The sequence below is a fragment of the Botryllus schlosseri genome, chromosome 2, assembly GCF_051294905.1.
Source record: "Botryllus schlosseri isolate E-star chromosome 2, Bs_hap1, whole genome shotgun sequence".
NCBI classification, from domain to species: domain Eukaryota; kingdom Metazoa; phylum Chordata; class Ascidiacea; order Stolidobranchia; family Styelidae; genus Botryllus; species Botryllus schlosseri.
Genome location: NC_137237.1, coordinates 7,641,273 through 7,661,599, shown reverse-complemented (window position 1 = coordinate 7,661,599; position 20,327 = coordinate 7,641,273). Strand labels below are relative to the sequence as shown.

General features: G+C 42.5%; 2 protein-coding genes across 8 annotated transcripts in view; one reads left to right on the top strand and one right to left on the bottom strand.

Moving 5' to 3' along the window:
• Nucleotides 1-2,702, top strand: part of LOC145433238 (signal transducer and activator of transcription 5B-like) — a 29,862-nt gene extending 27,160 nt beyond the window's left edge. For 6 of the 7 annotated variants that reach the window (XM_080310274.1, XM_080310270.1, XM_080310273.1 and 3 more), the window contains one exon: nucleotides 1,228-2,702. In XM_080310274.1, coding sequence (XP_080166400.1) covers nucleotides 1,228-1,357 — 130 coding nt within the window. In that variant the 3' untranslated portion in view covers nucleotides 1,358-2,702. The remainder of the gene's footprint in view (nucleotides 1-1,227) is intronic. The other variant, XM_080310276.1, reaches the window with a different exon arrangement.
• A 4,703-nt stretch (nucleotides 2,703-7,405) lies between these two features.
• LOC145456162 (putative oxidoreductase SSP0419) lies at nucleotides 7,406-15,078 on the bottom strand. Its single transcript, XM_080334226.1, has 7 exons — nucleotides 14,879-15,078; nucleotides 14,499-14,633; nucleotides 14,293-14,389; nucleotides 14,122-14,232; nucleotides 13,343-13,379; nucleotides 13,205-13,280; nucleotides 7,406-7,643 (listed from the first exon to the last, which is right to left on the bottom strand). Exons 1-7 carry the CDS (start codon nucleotides 15,041-15,043, stop codon nucleotides 7,476-7,478), a joined length of 789 nt encoding a protein of 262 aa, XP_080190352.1. The 5' UTR covers nucleotides 15,044-15,078; the 3' UTR covers nucleotides 7,406-7,475.
• Between the last annotated feature and the right edge of the window lie 5,249 nt (nucleotides 15,079-20,327).

Below are 20,327 nucleotides of genomic sequence, written 5' to 3'. Positions count from 1 at the left end.
TGCATGCATGCTTTGTTTAATTTGACTTGTCGCTTATGACGGTCGATTGCTGTCGTGTACGAGTCCGATGGCACGCGCATACTCTTTTTCTGGCGGTACTTCCCTTTCACTAGACCCGGATCCTAAACTTGCTGCAGTGCCTCGAGAAAATTATATCCGGACAAAATGTAAACGGAATAACTTTTCCTGTCTTGAAGCCTGAAGCCGATCTCAACCCAATGTGATGCATTAAGCAAATAATAAACTGAAATATTGTCCTATATCTTGGAAACTTGAACCCACTCCCAGCCCAATGTGATGGATTGAGAAACTAAAGACCAGAAAAACCCATCCCACACCCATAAACCGGACTCTGATCCTAACCCATTGTGGCACTTTGAGAATATTATAGCTGGGAAGACTTCACTTGTAATTCTGAACCCAATGTAGGGATTTGAGAAAATCTTCCGCGTTGCAATGTGTAAGCCTTGATGCCAGCCGACACGCCCCGTGCATTCTCGATATCATGTGAAATGCTGCCTGTACGTCGTAGAGACATAACACTGGCTCTCGTAACACTACTAACCTCGCAACGTTAACGATCCGTTATTGACATTGCTGTTTGGATGTTTGCTTAGGAAACAAAAGTACGCCAGTACTGAATTTCCGACACGGTCAGATCAAATTGCCTTGCACTTATAGAAAATAACAAGCTAATCTCACATAAAACTATTGTTGCAAATGCCGCCAGTCTTAGCAGCAGCTCGCAGCAATAAGTTCGATATAGGCCTGTTTATAGAGCATGGCTTCTAGGTGAATTCTCGATTCGCTTACGCCTTACTCACCTTTTCGGACTACAAGTTCTTCTTCAAAAGCCCTGCTTTCTCACAGAAATAGTTAAGCATTTACATGAGGTTGTCAGTAACATGGTGCGTATACTCTCAGTAGTTTAGCCTACTTCGGTGCTTACTGGACAATAATAATAGTAGACCCACTTCTTGTCAGTTTTCTAGGCAAAACTACGTCCGTAATACTTAATCTTCTGCTTGTTCGGTAGTCTCTGATTCTACCCGAGTACCAACGAAGGGTACTTTGAACACGTCCGCATTAAATTCGCGGTTTTCCGAGTTCTCGCGCCTAGCATGGTTTTATTTCGTTTTTTCACTTTCCCGGCGACTAAATCGATATACCGAAACGCGCGCCCGCCGTGATGACGCACCAGACAAAACACGTTGCACTCCGTTACAGAGCGTCCGAGGCCGGTAGTAACAGCAATTTCCCCCATAACGACGTAAACCCGAGCATGGACTACGACGAGATGCCGGACCAATTCGAGTCGTGCATCGACGTCAACGAGTTGCTGCGAGGCCACATGTAGTCGAGACATGCCGCCGCGGAACGGAAACGATTCGACTTTTCTTTCCCCGTTCTGCGATACTTTGCTCCTTCGTTTGGCGCAAGCCTGATTTTTGCCCGCCGCGTTTTTTTGTTTACTCGCAGGCCTATTTTTCTTTCGATTCTGCTGGCGCTGCTTGGTGGCGACGCTCACGGTGACCGCTCTCGTGTGTTGACCGCAGCTGGCCCGACGCGGAGGACATCGCTTGACGACACCAGGCCGGAACGCTGCCACTATCTCGACTCTCTCTTTTTACCAGACAGCGCTTCGCCAAACACGATCGCTTTTTTATGCACTACGCGGTACTGTACTTATCATGTCGGCGATTGCCTGTCGGTTGTTGTTGTTTTTGCGGGAAGCAGCTATCACGTGCTGATGAAATGGTGCGAGGGCTGGACCGGGCAAAATCTAGTACTTAGTGGTAAGATTCTGAATCGAGTATGAAGTTATGCGAATAGTTTGAATATGTCCCTTTTTGCGACCTGCACTAACATGATGTCAGTTTTACATCACATCAAAGATGGTATTTTTCGACCGCAACCATTTCACTGCACTGTGTGGCAATGCTGCGGGACGGTCGCGACTGCGCAAAAATGTAATTTCCGCGAACGTGCGTAGCTTTTGTAGTGCGTGTTTCATCACGACCGATCAAGACTTCCACAGAGGAAAATACTCTAATCCTATAGTTCACGTTGATAAATTAACTCTTTGTGGCGAGGAGCGTGGTTTTCAGTACTCCAAAATATCTCTCACAACCCTAATCGTTGCAATAAATGCTCGATTCAGCTTCGACTGCTCGAGTCATTGTGCCTGTAGCCCTATACTTGCGGAGCCCGCCCCGTGTCTTGCTGAACGAAAGGCCGCGATCCTAATAGTTCTTCGCGGTCGAGCGATTTGATTGTTGCGCGACAAGGAGGTCGCACGAGTCTGACGACCATCTGTGCAATAATTCACGATTCCTAATTATTACCATCATTTCAGTAGACGATTCCGTTGTTTCGCGGTCGCGCGTGAGATTAATTAACACTATTTCTTTTTGCCTTGCCTCTCCCGTCCTCTTGGGTAGTACGCGCGACGGCCTTTCGACGTTACGAATAGTACTCGGCCGACTTTGATACTTCGAACTTGGTACAATCCGTTGCGTGACATGGCTCTCTGTCTATCTATCTCGTCGCGTGTTTGGACTACATTTTCACGTATTTCCTTAAAAAGCTTTTAATTGTAAAAAGAGTTTTGTTTTAAACGTGCATCATCTTTGTAAAGAAATGCCGATTGATGAGTGCGGTAGTCTTGTTTAGTATTGGAATACAGTACCATTGACACCTTGGATGCTGTTGTCTTGCTTTGTCGGCGATTGGGTTAGTTACAGCTGAGGATTAGGGGAGCGGGCGTGGGTGAATTGAATACTTGGCGTGTGTGAGCTACTCGGCATAGCAAGAACTAAGAGTACAGTCATGTTCGTACGAGGGAGATAGATCGGATATTTGTGTCTGCACCATCGAGGTGCTCTGAGGATGGACTTAACCAGAGGTCGGCAATCTTCTTGCTCTGCGTGCCGGCTTCAAAATGATTCGTTTTCGCCGGCGATCTCTCAGTGTTGGCTAAAACATATCTGCCTTGGTGCAGACTTGGACTAGATCATTCTAGTTGTCTAATTTCACTACATTAGATCGAGATGACAGTAATCTAATTCTAATCTAATTTGGAAAAGCTGAACATTTTCTAGTTGTCCAAGTCTGCCTTGGTGTCTTTTTATCGCCGAAAAGCTGCTGCCTAATGGTCCCGCTACCGCTGGCAGCACACACGAATACAGTTTCAATTCAATATTGATTCAATTCTGAACATCATGCGTAGGCCTATTTGTATTTAGGCCCATATTTTGATTTTGCAAAGGAGCGGATACTCAACAATTAGGAAACTATACTAGGGTTGCCAATTGCCATGCGTCCGGACATGTCCGGAATTTCACTGTTCAAACTGCGTCCGGAAGGATATTGAAAAAATATGCCTAAATGTCCGGAATTTTGAAGGCATTATTTTTGTGAAGATTTATGCCACATGAAATTTTTCTTCGCGCTGCGCGCGATTTAGGATCACTCATCTTGATTTTAACATGGGGACTACCACCCTTGCAAAAACTGCAACCAAAAATAAATAAATATAACCTTCACTTATTGAAATAATTCTAATTGTAATCGCAATTATAGGAGACCGGTATATTCCTAGAGTCCGTTAAGGACGCTTAAATGCTTTTTTTTTTCAAAGATAGTGGTTCTAATGGTCGGGGTCGTTTGCTTTTATTCTGGGGTTCGCGAAGATGTTGAACGTATAATCAGCTTCCTAAATAAGCCGCCAGTAAGTCTGGGCAAAGGTGCTGACCTTTTTTTAGTAATCATGCTCATCAAATTTTGAGCTGGGCCATGGAACATTTAGAAATTGGAAATGCAGTCGCGACCATGCAAGGTTGGAAACCACGGGGGATGCGTGGTGTTTATATAGCTCAGTGGTGCGTACCGGCATTAGGCTGATAAATAATCTTATCGGTGTGTCATGAACATGACCCACACTCCCTGCATTTTCGAAGTCATCCTCCAGCAGCTCTTCCGCTAACCCTGATCATGTGGACGGAGAGAATATCAAATCATATCATATAGTAGTATACGGAAGAACCAATAGTAGTGTATTTCGCTCTTGATGTTGTGTGATTGCGGGTCAAGCTCACGGCAGAGAGTCACTAAATATTCACAAACGCAAAGCTGGATATTTCGAGCAAACTTTAGTAATAAAGCAAGTAAAAATTTTACGATTGTCAAGGTGCATGCTCGTTTAAATGTTGATTTTTTTATGCTGCCAGCGCCATGCATAGAGTGGCCCGCGGTTGAAATTTCAACCACAGATGTTATAATGAAGTCAAAATTGTAATGTATGAAAAAAGTTCACAGCGCAGAACCTATCAAGGTTTGTTCGTGAACTCGAACCTCTAAATTTCGGATGTTCATTGTTCACACACAGAACGCGAACGTGAACCTCACGTTCACACCATCCCTAATAGCAAGCCCCCAAAAGTTGCATCGATTACCCTATGGTGGGCTCAAGATCAGTGTTTATTTGGGCGGGAGGGGGTTGAAAATGTCCTGAACTGGATCGTGATTCGTGACCACCTCTGGACTATATGCAAAACTTTTCTAGTGTGACGTCATATAGACGTAATTTGGGAATCCGCTAGTGGCCGCTAAAGAGTGTCCGGAATTTGAGCCACAAAAAATGGTAATATTAATAACCCTAAACCAGGGGTGTCAAACATACGGCCCGCCAGATGATTTCATCCGGCCTGCGAAGTAATTTCGAGTAGATTGAAAAATGCCTGTATTATTCAGCACATTTCTAACAAACGTTGAGATTTTTACAATGAAATACATCAATTAAATAATCTCTCAAGACAGCAAATATCGAGTATACTATGTTCATTGTTCATAGGCAGGGATGTGGAGTCGGTAAATTTTACCACCGACTCCAACTCCGACTCCACACATTTTCAATGGACTGACTCTGACTCTTGAGTCTTTAAAAATACCGACTCTGAGTCTCCACAAATACCGACTCTGACTCCAACCCCGACTCCAACAGTATTACCAATTTACTTCGAAAATTATATGCCACAGTGACGGTTAAATGACTATCATATAACCATTAAACATATGCAAACATATGATTAGCGATGGCATGCAAAATTGTTTCATTGTGGCACAGTTCGAATTATTCACTCTGCATGAAAGATTGCCTTTCTAAATATCATTCCTTTTTCATATTTTATCAGTTTTTATAACATGGACTCTCTAATAACCTAATATGTATGAATCATTCAAACACGACATGTTGTCAAGTGGGAAGGGGCGTTTGGTTATATTTACATCAATTTTACAACCAGACGATAATTTGCTGTGTCACAATATCATGGTATAATTCTAAAAAGTGCATCAATTTGTGACCTCTATGCAACTTAATTGTATTTTGCAGATAATTTTCAATTCTATTTATGTCAGGGGTTGCCAACGTTTTCGGCCAAAGGGCCACATGAGATTTATGGATTTACTTGAATGTTGATAACCTTTTTTTTTAGTCGCCCGATAGGAACGAACCGAATTCGGTAGCATTGAAAACAATTAAGACTTATATGACTACGCTTTAAAATTGATAACATTTATGTCATTAAAACTCAGTGTGCAACTGTACTTGTACACTGTACAGTGTGCAGTGTGCAGTGCAGTCATGCCCTGGTCGCGCGTGGGACGAACATTTTTCAAAGGTAATGAATGAATTCGATCAATAAATATATTACTTGCATATATTGGGGGTTGCCGCTGCATAGAAATCGGCTCATTTGGCAAGGACAGGATTATTTGGCGCTTTAGACATAGCAATGTCGACGGTATCGGTGAACATGCCTCTGTGATTTTGCGCAAATGTTTCATCGCCGACGAACTCGCTGATGTTATATCTAATTTCGAGAATTACCTCGCAGGCCACACAAAACCTTTTCGCTGGTCACATTTGGACTGCGGGACACGGTCTGGCTGCCCCTGATCTGTATCGTTACTAATAACACTGATTGATAACATAAAAATCCTATTATAGTTATAAGTAATTTAAAAGATATATTTGAAAGCAATTGTTTACATGATAAAGAAGTTGGAGTCGGAGTCGAATTCGGGGTTATTTTCACTAACTCCGACTCCAGTCAGTATTTTTTCCACGACTCCGACTCCAGCCACCACAGTTTTCACGAATCCGACTCCGGAGAAATTCCCCAAACTCTGACTCCGACTCCACAGTCCTGTTCATAGGTGACTTTATAACCGCCACACTGCGGTGAGTTATTCACACAAGCGAAAACACCAATGGGAAACCCTTACATGCAGGTTACATAGAGGATATAATATATTTACACAGAAATATAAATTGAAATATCTGTGGTCGCGCTACTGCTTCACTTCTGATTCACCCGAATCGCGATATAATAATAATGAAGCTTCCAACGTTCGAATTTACAGCTATGAAACCTTGAGATGCCTTACAACGCTTACGCAGGGTCGACGCCATTATACGACTAAAACGAAGGCAGTATAGAAATATGTCAACTTACACCACCGTTGGAGCCACTGTTCTGTCGGTTTAGAACTGTATTTTAGCCGCCCAATCATCGCATCATTGCCAATTTCATTGTTTGCGAATAAAGGTGTTGCTAGAATTGATTCCCTATCATCCGTAATATAATGTAATATACTATTGATTAGGCTAAGTATTAAAATGAAAAACAAGGACATTGATTTTGAGGTAACATTTTGGAATGAGTTTGAGGTAACATCTTGGAATCATTTGACTGGAGCAGCCCGCGAGCTATCTGAAGGTTTCAATCCCGACGTCATCTGAGTTTAAAACCCCTGCCCCAAACTATTACAACGCGCGCATGGCCACTTTCACGTAACACAAAATGTTCAACGTTGAAAATTGATTGGCCCTCATACAATTCAAGGCCAGTAAAGGGTGCAGCAAACTGCACACTTAAAAACATGTTTTGCTCGATTGAACATGAAAATGAGTAACTTTTATCTCCCTAAATTTTCCCTGGTGATCTTGACTGCTAGGAGAAAGTGTACGAACCTGTCGCGGACCAGCAACGAGCTCCTCGCGAACCAGCACGGGTCCGCGGACCAGCGGCTGCCGATCACGGGTCTTTATGATACAACCTGCGTTCTAGTCTACCTGCACCACCAACAGTTTTCTACATGCTATAGAACCCGACATGGTGAATGTCTAGCAGGAAAGTCTCAGATGCCAGTTTTACCCGACCGCGGATGGGACACACGACCCACAGACGCTCTTATCTATCATTACCCTATCTCTCTCGGCGAGACGGGTCAAATCCTTGACCGATTAAAAGTCTTGCAACAGTTCCAGTTGTGCAAATTGTCAACTTCTGAAATTGACACGGTTACCGTCGAAAAGTTAAAACAGTGTCGTTGGACAATGAACATTTAGTACTTGTTTATTTTCGCTTGTCGAGTCGCATTAACGGCTGATCCCGGTTCTATGATAGTAACTAGATTGCATGGTAAGGGTGATATCCCGCATCGATAACGATCGTCTGCCCGGTGATACAGGTTGCCGATGGTGAAGCCAGAAATAACACGACTTTTGCGACGTCGTCTGCAGAGATGAGCCCGCTCAGCGTGCCCAGTGGCTGGCATGTAGCCATGAAGTTCACGGTCTGGAATAAGAGGCAAAAGTCGTTTTTACCCCGCGTGTTCGACTAATCATGTAGCAGGGCTGTGTCGGTAAATGTTACCACGGACTCTCAACTCCGACTCCCGATATTTTCATTATACCGAATCACCACATTTTCAATCTACCGAATCCGACTCCCGAGTCTTCAAAGTACCGACTCCAACAGTATTACCAATTTACTGTAAAAATTTCAAGCCATAGTAACGTTTAAATGACTGCCATACAACCATGAATCATGCCAACACATGATTAACGATGTCATGCAAAATTGTTTCACTGTGGCACAGCTCGAATTATTCACTATGCAATTAAACAGGAAATAGTGCATCTCAAAATACCCTTCCCTTGTTCATATTTCAAGTTTTTATAACATGGACTCTCTAATATCCTAATCTGTTTGAATCATTCATACACGACATACATCCAATCCTGTATCCAATCATACTCTAATTAAAATGTAGATTAGTCAGTAACTAATACAGAGATGTAACTTACTAATTTTCTTATTGCACACTTCATTGATTCCAGGCACACACTCACTACTAATAAAATAGGAAGTAGTGAAATAGCATATGTCTATGCACTAGGGATGGTGTGAACGTGAGGTTCACGTTCGCGTTCTGTGTGTGAACCTCGGAAATTTGGAGGTTCGCGTTCACAACAGAACCTTGGTAGGTTCTGCACTGTGAACCTTTTTAATAAATTGTAATTTACACTTCATTATAAAATCTTTGGTTCAAATTTATTGCATTTCAACTGCGGGTCACTCTATGCATGGCGCGTGCAGCATAAAAAATCAACGCTAAACGAGCATGCACCTTGACAACCTTAGAAGTTTTACTTGCTTTTTTGTTACAAAAAACTTCTCGAAATATCCAGCTTTCCGTTTGTGAATATTTAGTGACTCTCTGCTGTGCGCTTGACCCGCAATCACACAACATCACGAGCGATATACGTAGTCAGCGAATGGGGCTTATTCAACTAATGAATGGCATTGATATCGTTTTCTGATATAAAAAATCGAGCGGGCGTACGGGGTCAATCTTGACTTCATATCTTCACTGTATCATTAAAACCAAATCCGTGCGATTAAGATGCTGGCTACTGCTATATAACTTGTTGTTTATGGTATCGGTAGCGAGTATAGAAACCCGTTTTACACTCTGCTCAATATAAATGTAGCAATACTCAGACTCCGAACACATTATCCAATCTGGCTAAGACCGTTAAGGCGTAAGCTTATATTCCCTGGCAAGTCCTCGTCGAAATTGTTGGCAAAGCGACGGAATGTATTGGTTTTATGAGATTATTATATCCTTTGATAACCGCGGTTGATACATTTAGCGACGTTTAAAACGCCAATATGTACTTCAGCAATGTGACATTATGTGGCCCGAGTCTTCGCTAGGTATCGTGTACATTAATATAGGAAAGATACGGTTGGAATTAGCAATATGACGTCACGAGGTTCACGTTTGTGTTCACACAGAACCTTTCAAAATGGTTCGCGTTCACACGAACCCGAACCTTTCAGAGGTTCACACCATCCCTACTATGCACTTACTCAAATATTCAAGGACTAAGACATGCAGTCTCAATCATTTGTTCGACGGAAGCAGCTAAGCTACACTACACATATTTTCAATTTTGTCAAGTGGGAATCAGCGTTTTACTTATATTTACATCAATTTTACAAAACCAGATGATGCATTTACTCCGTCACAGTACCAAGGTATGATTCCAAAAATTGCATCAATTTGTGACTGTATCGCGAAGATGCATATTGCGATTTTCTTCCCCTATGGAACTGAATTGTAATTTACAAATAATGTACAATTTCATCTATATCGCTACCAACAACAATGATTGATGCAGTGTTGGGATCACGTCACTACCTTCGAGTCACAAGTCATCTCGCATTATTGCTTATTTCGACTCGAGTCAAGTCAAGTAAAATCACTCGATTTTTAGAGGTGACTCGAGTCAGGTCAAGTCATGAGTCAAGTTGCAATTTGATTCAATTTGTCTTTCGAAGTACGAGGTATGATTGAGTCATTGCATTTGCCATCGATTTTGAATCGATGACCGAATATAGAAATAAAAAGACTGATGACAAAAAAGAGTTGTACAGCTCACACGCATGCGTCAAATTGGTAAACTACGCAAGCAACTGTATATACCCTACATTTATAATTATCCGTCAAAATAGAGAATAGAATGCGAAACCACAGATAGTTGAAACGAAGTAATCTGATGCACTACTAAATTTGCCTACAAATCCATGGGATACAATACAAGCCTAGGCTAATGATTGATTAGCAATGAACTAAATTCGAATTCAATTTAAATCATACAAGAGGTTTGAAAGTTGGGCACCGGGCACCAACGACCAGTCGACAGAACACAGATGGATACTATAGTGCGGAGCATGGACCGGAGCCGGATTGGATATCCGACCGGATTTTTTCATTTTTGGCCAGAGCCGGATCGGATCGGATCAGTACTTTTTTGATACGGCCGGAGCCGAATCAGTACTTTTTTGACAAGGCCAGAATCATTTAAAACAACCAACCACACGCAAGTAACCGCCAAGCCAGTGCGAAAATAAAAATGAACCATATTTATAAATTCACGGAACCATCGCACCGTGTAGGGCCGGATTTCCGGCCGGACTTGGTTCATTTTGGCCGGAGCTGGATCAGTACTTTTTCCTGATACGGCCGGAGCCGGACAAGAGAATTGACAAACCGGATCGGAGTCGGACCAGAGAATTTGTCGATCCGCTCCGCCCTAAAGGATACTTAGCAGCTAACGACAACGTACGCTGTAAGCTCCAAACTTCGTTTGCAGTCAATTTATTTGTGATAGAAAAATGGTGGGTCCAATAAAATGCGAAGTCATTCAATGAATGAAATTGCGGTCGCTCTCGCAGGTTACACCAGCGTATCGAGAGCAATCCGAACGTATGAAAGATACGGCGGAGTTTTATCGACACAAAATATTTGATGACTGAAATTGACTAGTAAATTTGAGTTCTTCACGTGTCAAGCTGCATTTTCAAACGTCGAGTCAAGTCTAGTCCAATCATACGATAAAGGTGCCTCGAGTCAAGTCACGACTTGATTTATCCTAACACTGGATTGATGCTACATGAAAACCCTATTTTAGGTAGTATTCGTAATCTAAAGATACCTTTGTGAAAGCAATTGAAAGCATTCGTTTTCATAATTAAGTTGGAGTCGGAGTCAGGGTCATTTTCACGAACTCCGACTCCAGTCAGTATTTTCCACGACCCCGACTCCATCCACTATAGAATTCACGACTCCGATTTCGAGGCGTGCTACAACTCGCTCCATTAGGCGAAAATTAGCAGGCGAAAATTAGCTAGACTCGTCTTGACTCCACACAGGCCTGTCGTGTAGCCCAGTGCTTTTCCACCTTTTCGGCATCCCACTCAAACAAACGGAAGATTGTTATACAAAAAGGAAAAAAGATCCTCGATAATACTTCGTTCATACGTGTGAGAAGTAGTCTACTGATTTAGGCCATCAAGTGTATCAACTATCTTCCCCTCGTTTTGATTTCAACTATAGGGCACTAAGTGTTTCGGTTTTGTACAGGAACATCTAGTGCAGGGGTTCTCAACCTTATTTCGGCCATGGCCCCTTTTCGGGTTTAAAATGCTCTGTGGCTCCCCTAGAGTCATATTCCTGTGCAATGTGTGGTTATCGGTGCCGCCGCTATATTTGTTTCTCTAAAATCTACACATCTCCTAATAATCAGATTTAATATAGGCCTTACCACGGGACGTAAAATCGAGTTACGCGCGACGAAAATTTCCCACGTCGAATAAATATCCGCCAACAAACAACCAACGAAATAATTCTGAGCCCATTAGAGCTCCCCCTGATTGGGGGGTTCAGGGTGCGACAGTTACGGCCCTCGAGGAACGTATATAACTCTTTGTGTAGGCCAACTTCCGCTGTTCCACTCAAGTCGTGAGACCCAATACCCCCATCCACTGTGCGATTGGGGTCCTAGTTTCACTACGGTGGGGAATATTATTATCATTCTGGGCCCGCTTCAAACAATCCTTTGGTGAATGGGATGCAACAGAGAAGTTGAGAAAGAGATTTTATGTGCTAGCTAGAATGTACGTACAATGTACATAGTGTGTCTTGTAGGCCTACCTATTGAAGTTACGATGTGAGAACTATAAATCCAATGATACAATCAATTCATTCATGCACCTCTTACATTATGTACAATGACTTCAAGGCCGGACATTTTTAGACCGACTTCAAAGACAAAATGTGCTGCACTAAATTCTTAATCCTTTATGATTCGTTGCGGTGGTACAGTATCTATTTCCATAGGAAGTTTATAAATGATAATCAATTGCAATTGTGGCTATTTTAATGTCACAATAATACGAACTGACGAATTGGGCCTACCATAGATCTACATCAAGTAGCTACATTTCAGTCAGAGTACCATTTCAAGGGCATACGACGAATGTCACTGCGGGAATCCTTGGTTACTTCAGCATTAACTTCCAGTTATTATATAATCGAAATTATTGTCGTTGCTGTCGGACGCAGGTTGTCATAGGCGGGGAACAACAGCCCCGCCTTTCCCCTCCCATTTTCGATTTGCACATTGCGACTCCATACGTGCCACTGTATACATCTCATCAGAGTCGGATGAAAAGTTTCAAGTTTAGCCTATACGTATAATTCGATAATATGAATAAATATTTACGAATATATGAATATGAAAATGTAACTGAACTTCCACTATTTTTTCAATTTTCCAAATAGCTCTGTGGCCCACCTCAAATTACTCCTGTGGCCCACCTTCAAGACCCCCTGGTCTAGTGCTTGGTTTGTCAGGTCTTCGAGAACCACCCAGCACTGTTTTTTAAAATACAGCGGGTTTTCCACGAGTGAAAAATGCTTGCTCGCAGAATGCGAGTCAGTAATGATGGTATGTATTGCTACTGCCTTGCGCCCCGTGCTAATCGAGCCGTTGTTACGAAAATATGATGATTGTTCGGAGAAAGAAAGCAGGAGTTAATTCGACGTCATTTCCCGCGTGCCACTGGTTACGACATGACGATGCATACTGTATGCCTTCCACTACACTCGCTTTCGAGCCGTACTTTTGATAGTGCGCAAATAGTTCACCAGAGCTGGGGCGAGACAATTACAATTACGATTGCGCCACGGCGACAGAAGTTGGGGTACGATATCGCCACAGCAACAAAGGTTGGGGAGCCACTGCACTTGAAATTCCTATCAAGTTCATTTGAAATATTCCACGTCAGAAAAAAGTAACAATTATATGATTTTCACCTCGACAAGTGTGTACCATCCCACAGATGTAAAAGCACCGATGTAGCCTATGACAGGCTCTCCTCAATCTGCTAGATTGGATTACAAATCTTGGGATCAGAATCATCACGGTCCTATTGGCGTACGCTCAGACCAGTCGTAGACATACAATAATGACAATAGAAAGACAGTTGAAAGAAAAACCAATTACCGCATCGACTTCCTCTTGAGATAACTTGTTCTCGCCGCCCTCCCCAGCGAGCTGTCTTGTTTTCACTGTTCCTGGACTGGAAAACATGTACAACCATTTGTGGCAAATAAGAATTAGCGAGAAGACTTATATATTCACCTGACGCCGTTCACCCGCACACCTTTTTTCGAACACTCTGTCGAAACATCAAGATGTTGAACATAGCCGCAGCCATGATAAATATTTACTAGAATATCCGACGCTTTCTGCCCGCGACTAGACATATGTTGAAAAATGTGCGGCACGAGTCTTCCGATCATTTGAGCTCTTTTGTAGAGCAAGGTAGAATATATCATAACGTTAATTCAGCCTGGAAGGTTAATTTTCACCTAAACCAGTGTCCTATGCGAAATTCATGACATATAGAACAAGAAGTATCCGCCATCGCACGGAGTAAGCCCTACCAAAGCTGTTATAAAATGCACTCCAATTGGAAAGGAAAGTAGTTGATCCGATATGTTGAAAAAAATTGACATAGGACCGTCAATTAAAACGCCCGAGAACCACTGGTATGGGTTATAGTCCGATGTATAGCATTACAAAGGCAATTACAGGGTCAGAGGGAAGGAGATACCGCAAAAGGGAGACTCAAGGCTCATGTGATATTAAGCGGTAGCGACAGTTTTGGAATCTGGATCTAAATTTTCACGTGCCGAGGTCAATGTTTCAATTTCAGACTTCACTAATCAATATTGACAAGCGCGACTCTTGTCTGCCCGTGTCGCCTTCTTGCTAGCTGCTTTATCACATTCGCTATGATTGCGAATCTTGTGTTACTTCAAAAATAATAAACAGCTGAAATTCAAACGGGGTTTTAGCCTTCGTCATGATCACACCCTTCCGAAGTTTGTTAAGTACAAGCAAGATGGATTGTTTACCAAACGCCAGAGCTTCAGTAAAGTGATTTAAAGCCGCCTTGCTCATGCCGTACGCTAGTCCCTTGGGAAATATCTGCGATGCAGTAAGACTGGATACGTTGACGATGCAGCCTGAAAAAAAATTGATTCAGTAGGCTTCCAAGACTAGAAGATATGCCCTCGGACCCGTACCTTCAGACTTTTCTAGTGCAGGAAGCATGACTTGACACAGTAGAAATGGGGCACGTGCGTTAACATTCAAGATTCTTTCGAATTCTTCAACTGTTGTCTAAATATAAGTACCTCGCTTAGCGTGATTGCACACTGCACAGTGCACTGCATGCGAACTACTAAACTTGCAGTATACTCAGTTCAGGAATAGCACCTATTCAAATTACCTCTTGGAAAGTACACACGACGGCGGAACCTGCGTTATTCACAAGAATATCAATTTCACTGAAAGCTTCCAGGGCAGTTTTTCCAAGCTTTCCGACATCTTCAGTTTTCGAGAGATCAGCGATAACTTGCACGACCTGAAACAAACCTTCATAAGATAAACTATCATTACATAAATCTGTTCACTCCGCAAATACGCAGTGCAATATGCGGATGATTACATATGCAATATGGGCAATTGGGCATGGAGGAGGAAGTAATGTTTCCCTAAAGTTCACCAACATTACTTCACAGAGCAACTCAAGTGACCTTGACCATAGGAGTCTTCAAATACCATGAACACCACAAACAACAGAGCAACTCTATCAATAGAGCGTTTTACCTCGGCCGCGCCCTTGTCCGTGCATTCCGATGCAACGTCCGCAAGCCTATCTTCGTTTCTCCCGGTGACCAACAGAGATGCTCCTTCACTGGCAAAATGCAGCGCGATCGCTCGGCCAATGCCACTAGAAGCCCCAGTTACTACTGCTGTCTTTCCCTTGAACATGTTTCGACTGTGCTGACTCGGTAGTAGTGTTGGACCTGTGTTGAAAAAACCATTCAGTCACTCTGTTCAGTGTCCACTGTCCATGAATCGTATTAAGGCTAATTATGATTCAGTGTAGCGCACTCGCAAGCAATAATTGCTTGATGACACGGCCAGTCGGCCACTTCCGCAGCGATCAACGCCCAGATCAGGAGTACAGCTAGGCTTGACGATTCGAGTACTCGAATGTGAATCGAATATTGATTCTTATGATTCCAGTCGAGTAGTCAAAGATGATTCCTTGTACTGAAATACTGAACATATACATTCCTTGCCACTTGGGGTTAATTTATGAACCAGAATTATGATTTCGATACCATATTCCACTATGAACTACCATGATCAGGACGGAATACAAGAAAACGCATTATTGCTTTATCAAGTATGCCGGACCTCAATTGTGGAACAGCATCTCGCCGGCTATCCGACAGTCGTCGAGCATGTCCGCATTCAAGTCGAAATACAAGCAATTTCTTCTGAATCAGGGGTGTCAAACTCAACTTGGGTCGCGGGCTGGATTCAAAAGTTTTGATCGTTCGCGGGCCGGATCAGTTAATGATTACAGATTACGTTCAATTCTATACCTTTGCTTCTGACAGGAATGCCATTAGCGCCATGCAAAATAGTAGGCTATACTAAACATTATATCACGGATAATGAGGGCTCTATTCGAGCAACACCGTTATTCGCACACAATGGAATTGGCACAAATACGATGATACGCCGATTGAATACAGTTCTATAGCCTATCATTAAAACAGTGGTCCGACGACGATACAAGCTGGAATATTTCTATGCCCCCCTTATTTTAATCTTGACGCGCGCCTCATTATTTTTATATCAACGACTCACCAATCGAGTTTCTATGGAGATAGGGGCTGGGGCTTTTTGGGTCTGAGTAAGGTAAACAGCAGTGCGAGCAAATATATTTGAATTATATTCTTCGTGTAGCTATCATACTCTCCTTGTATTTTACATACAACGATTTCGGATTGTCGTTTCCGCCTCTGTGGATAACTATTATTTGATCAATTTTTCCAAAAAGGCCCGAGCTGAGAATGCACTTTTTTCCTTCACAGAATGTAGTGTCAATGTCACCGACTTGTTCCTGATGTTTACTTGTGTGATAACTCGACACAGCTGAGAGATGGAATAATGGCCTATGAACATGTTCGACATTTACTGTCTTGAGGGATTATAATTATTTACGTCAAAGTATTTATTACTAAAAACCTCAACTTCTGTTAGAAATGTGCTGGATAATACGATACTTTTTCAATTTACTCAGAATGACCTCGCGGGCCGGATGAAGTTGTCTGGCGGGCCAGATGCGGCCCGCGGGCCGGATGTTTGACACCCCTGTTCTAAATGAATACTTGTCAGCCTGCAGGATTACCGGACCACGACCTAACATATCGATCTCGCCTTCCGCCACATGCCACCTCATTTTGTCGCTTGCCTTTTATATCCTCTGCTTTACTTTTCATTCAGTGTGCATGCCGCTACTCTACTTCGCCTAGCTAGGCGAAATGATGAAAATAGTAATAAACTGATACTGATACTGGACGATAGTAAACCTCAATTGATCGATACGATCGAATACGGTGCGCAATTTCGCTATGCTCTGATTTCTATCTTGCTTTAATATATTGAGCTCCCACCGATTGATGTATCTACTTATGTTTCCGCGAACCCCGAGGGTTCTTGCAATATATCTTAGCGAGACGTTATGTAAATGGTGCCCTGCTCTGGAGATGTCCTCATAAGATAAACTTTACTGTGAGGTCAAATGAAGGTAGGAGACTCCGACTAACTTCATCGAAACGATGGTATTGCTGGTCCTGATTACTCTTCCGCAAAAGCCTAGATGTTGGAACACCGTGATTAGCAAAAGCTGTGATCGAAACTCAACATCCGCAGCACGGAAGTGTGTAACCCTTGCGTCACGTTAAGATATGTGGTTTATGCTATAAGCTTTCGCTGTATTCTCTCATATAGATTCGACCCTTTCCAAGAATTAGTTGATGCTATATTGTGTATCGTCAAGTATAGCTTTACAATGGGCATACTGCATCACATACTTAGAAGTGTGTCCAAACGATCTGGCTAAATCAGAACTGCTCTTCGGAATAGCTAAATATAGTTAAATGGTAGAGAGAGCCCGTACGTTAGAGGAGATATATTGCATGACATTATATTTGTGCAACAGCTAATTACTCAAAGTGTTACACTAAATTAGGGTTACCATATTTTGGGAATCTGGAAAAGGCCACTTTTCAAAATTTTGAGACTTGCAATACTGGGGTAAAATCCCGAAAAAATCGTAAATTTTTCCCGCCGACTTTGTGGTCGGTTGACTAAAAAAAAATCATTTTTCTGGCTCAAGTCCAGAGAAACCCGTCGGACCGTTACTTGGCCGCTGATTTCCTACATCTCAGTCCAATTTCCCCACGTGCATTTAACCAAAATTCTCAAAAAAGAGGACAAATCCTCTTAAAAAAGGACGTATGGTAACTCTACACTAAATTCATTTTGTGATTACACCATCGATTATAGGCCCACTGTGCTTTCGTACCTTGCATATTCACATATTGGATGTTGTTCAATATCGGATATTATTATCGAATCATGGACTCGTGCAAATGAGTTGAAGCGACGTTATATATATCAGGGGCGGGCAACTTCTCCAGTCGGCGGGCCGGATATAGGAAAATTAAATACTTGGCGGGCCGGACTGCTGAATCGATACATTATTCGCCCATTTATCAACATATACAAGGTGTAAATCGTATTTAATGAATGTATTTTAACGACAGCAATGTCACTTCAAAGCCATTTCTCGCCGATAATGACAAAGACAATGTGGATTTGAGAACAGCATTGTCATACAGGCGCCGCCATGTCTGCTTCTCTCTGATCAATCACCACAAGGTGCAATCACTAATTAAGATGTGAATGCGTTCGATAACCATTCGGGACAATAAATTTACCAGGATATCCATTCATTAGGGCTGAGTAGGTGACGAGATAGCGTCGTTGTTCAACTGTGCGGCCTATTTTATCTCGATTTTGAATTCATGCGGACCACTGCTTCTACGACATTTGAAAAGTGGCCCGCGACCCGTTTTGAGGTGGCGACCCCTGGCATAAGCGGTGTCTTACAAAAGCCTAGAAGTCTGCCGTGCTACAAGTCAGCGGCTACGGAAAGAAAAATAAGAAATATCGGCCTGGTGTAAATGACCATTGTAGTCGACAAACACCATGATTACCACAAACGATATAAGGGTTGAGTACATCATAAATGCCGATAATGCAAGTCTTCCCGCTTCGACGAACTTATGCGTAAGCTCCACTCTCACACGCTGCGCAGTGCGCATACATGTATATAATAACATACAGTCACTAAAATTTGACGTAGTGAGCAAGTAGCGGGTAATCTCGGCAGCCGCGGGTCACATTGTCATATAAGACGGAAAACTGTCCGCGGGCCGGACAAAATCCCTCCTCGGGCCGGATCCGGCCTGCGGGCCGTATGTTGCCCGCCCCTGTTATATATACAACTACAACGGGTTACGTCAGATTTGCCAGCGCTTGTGGGAGACCTGCCTACATAAATTTTGTATTGCGATCGCAACATCGAATGTCCAGAAGGTTTAATTTAATCTGCAATCACCGACACTCTCCCGTTGCATTAAATCAAGAGTGGGCGACCCCTATTTTGGAAATGTGAAAAGAGGACGCTTTTTCAAAATTTTCAGAGTAACAATACTTGAGTAAAATCCGGAAAAAATCGTAAATTTCTCCCGATTTTGCTGTCGGTTGACTAAAAAAGCCCTATTTACCGGTTTTCGATCAGTTTTTCCGTAGGTTGACTAAAAAAAAGGTCAAATTTCCGGCTCGACTTCGAAATACCCGCCGGAACGTTACTTGAGTGCTGATTTCCTACATCTCAGTTGATTTATTTTCACCTATATTGGACCAAAATTTTCAAAAAAGTGGATAAATTCTTAAAATAGAGGACATTTAGGCGCCCTCCAAGGACACTTTAAAAAAAAAAGTCAAAAAAGAGGACGTATGGTAACCCTAGGCAACCTGCAGTCGTACGACCACATGCGGCCGCAGAAGGGAATTTGTGCGGCCGTCGACAGGTAATTCTGGCGGCCGTCGACATGCACATTGAATTTACGAATTGACTCCCGAATTTTCGAAAGATTTTAATTAATCTTGAAATTTTATTCGCGCTGCGCGCGATTCAATACGACATCGTTTTACGATTTTAATATAATAATGGCATTTGCAATCTGAGCCCTACAGTACATATATATGAATAGCAGAGGAAAATGATGCGCCCCATATAGAAATATCAACTTGGAATCGAAAGAAATTTGCTTCTGCTCCGTTTGGGTGATTCCATTATCTTTTCACTATACCGACATTCCGATAATACTGATGGGATGTCGATAAATAATAATCGATATAATCGTCAGGTGATATTTTCATCTGAACGAGACACACACTATGTACAATGCATAATAGGCCTACACAATTCGATGCAATAAACAGATAGGAGGATGTCGAACGACCATGCAGTTGCGGTCTCATAAACTGCATGGCATCCATCTCGACCTTGTGCCCGATGCCACAGTTCTTCTTCGATGTAAATAACAGCATGCAACAAAGTGACTACTAAGAATTGCCCGACCTGAAGATCCATCATAATTTATAACTTTCCCTAAATTTTTGAAAGCACCCCTTCCATCAAATCTACCGGTGAATCTGAGCACATTGGCTGAGAAAAGATAAATGTTTACTACTTTTAATGGCGAAATTCATTCGTGAATCTTAACTATTTTTCGCGCTTAGCGCGAATATATCGATTCCTAGTAACGATTCATAACCGGACCACTCATGATTTCGGTGCGTATTGTAAGCCGATATGAATAAATAGATTATTCCCGAGTTCATCGGAAAATGGACACGGATAGTTTAACATGGGTATTTGGCGTCCAGTTAGTTCATTACGACTATACCCGGGAATTCGGCCGTGGGATGCGCTGAATGAGTAATCGAAATGCGGCCGCGAATATCAGAAAGGCTGGCCACCCCTGCATTAAATAAAGATGAAATAATATATGGAAGAATGCAATTAGGCCATAGCCCACACTACAACTGTATGATGCAAGCTGAATATAATGGCTCAGGTTGAGCTGGATTCGCTAAATGATTGGTGGACATATACAAACCA

Excerpts from the sequence above, each read along its gene's own strand:
- LOC145456162 (XM_080334226.1), bottom strand. The coding sequence starts at position 15,043 with ATGTTCAAGGGAAAGACAGCAGTAGTAACTGGGGCTTCTAGTGGCATT. Across the intron at positions 13,281-13,342 it reads GTGCGGGTGAACGGCGTCAG|TCCAGGAACAGTGAAAACAA; the intron begins GTGAATATATAA and ends CATGTTTTCCAG. Across the intron at positions 7,644-13,204 it reads CTCAAGAGGAAGTCGATGCG|ACCGTGAACTTCATGGCTAC; the intron begins GTAATTGGTTTT and ends CTCTTATTCCAG.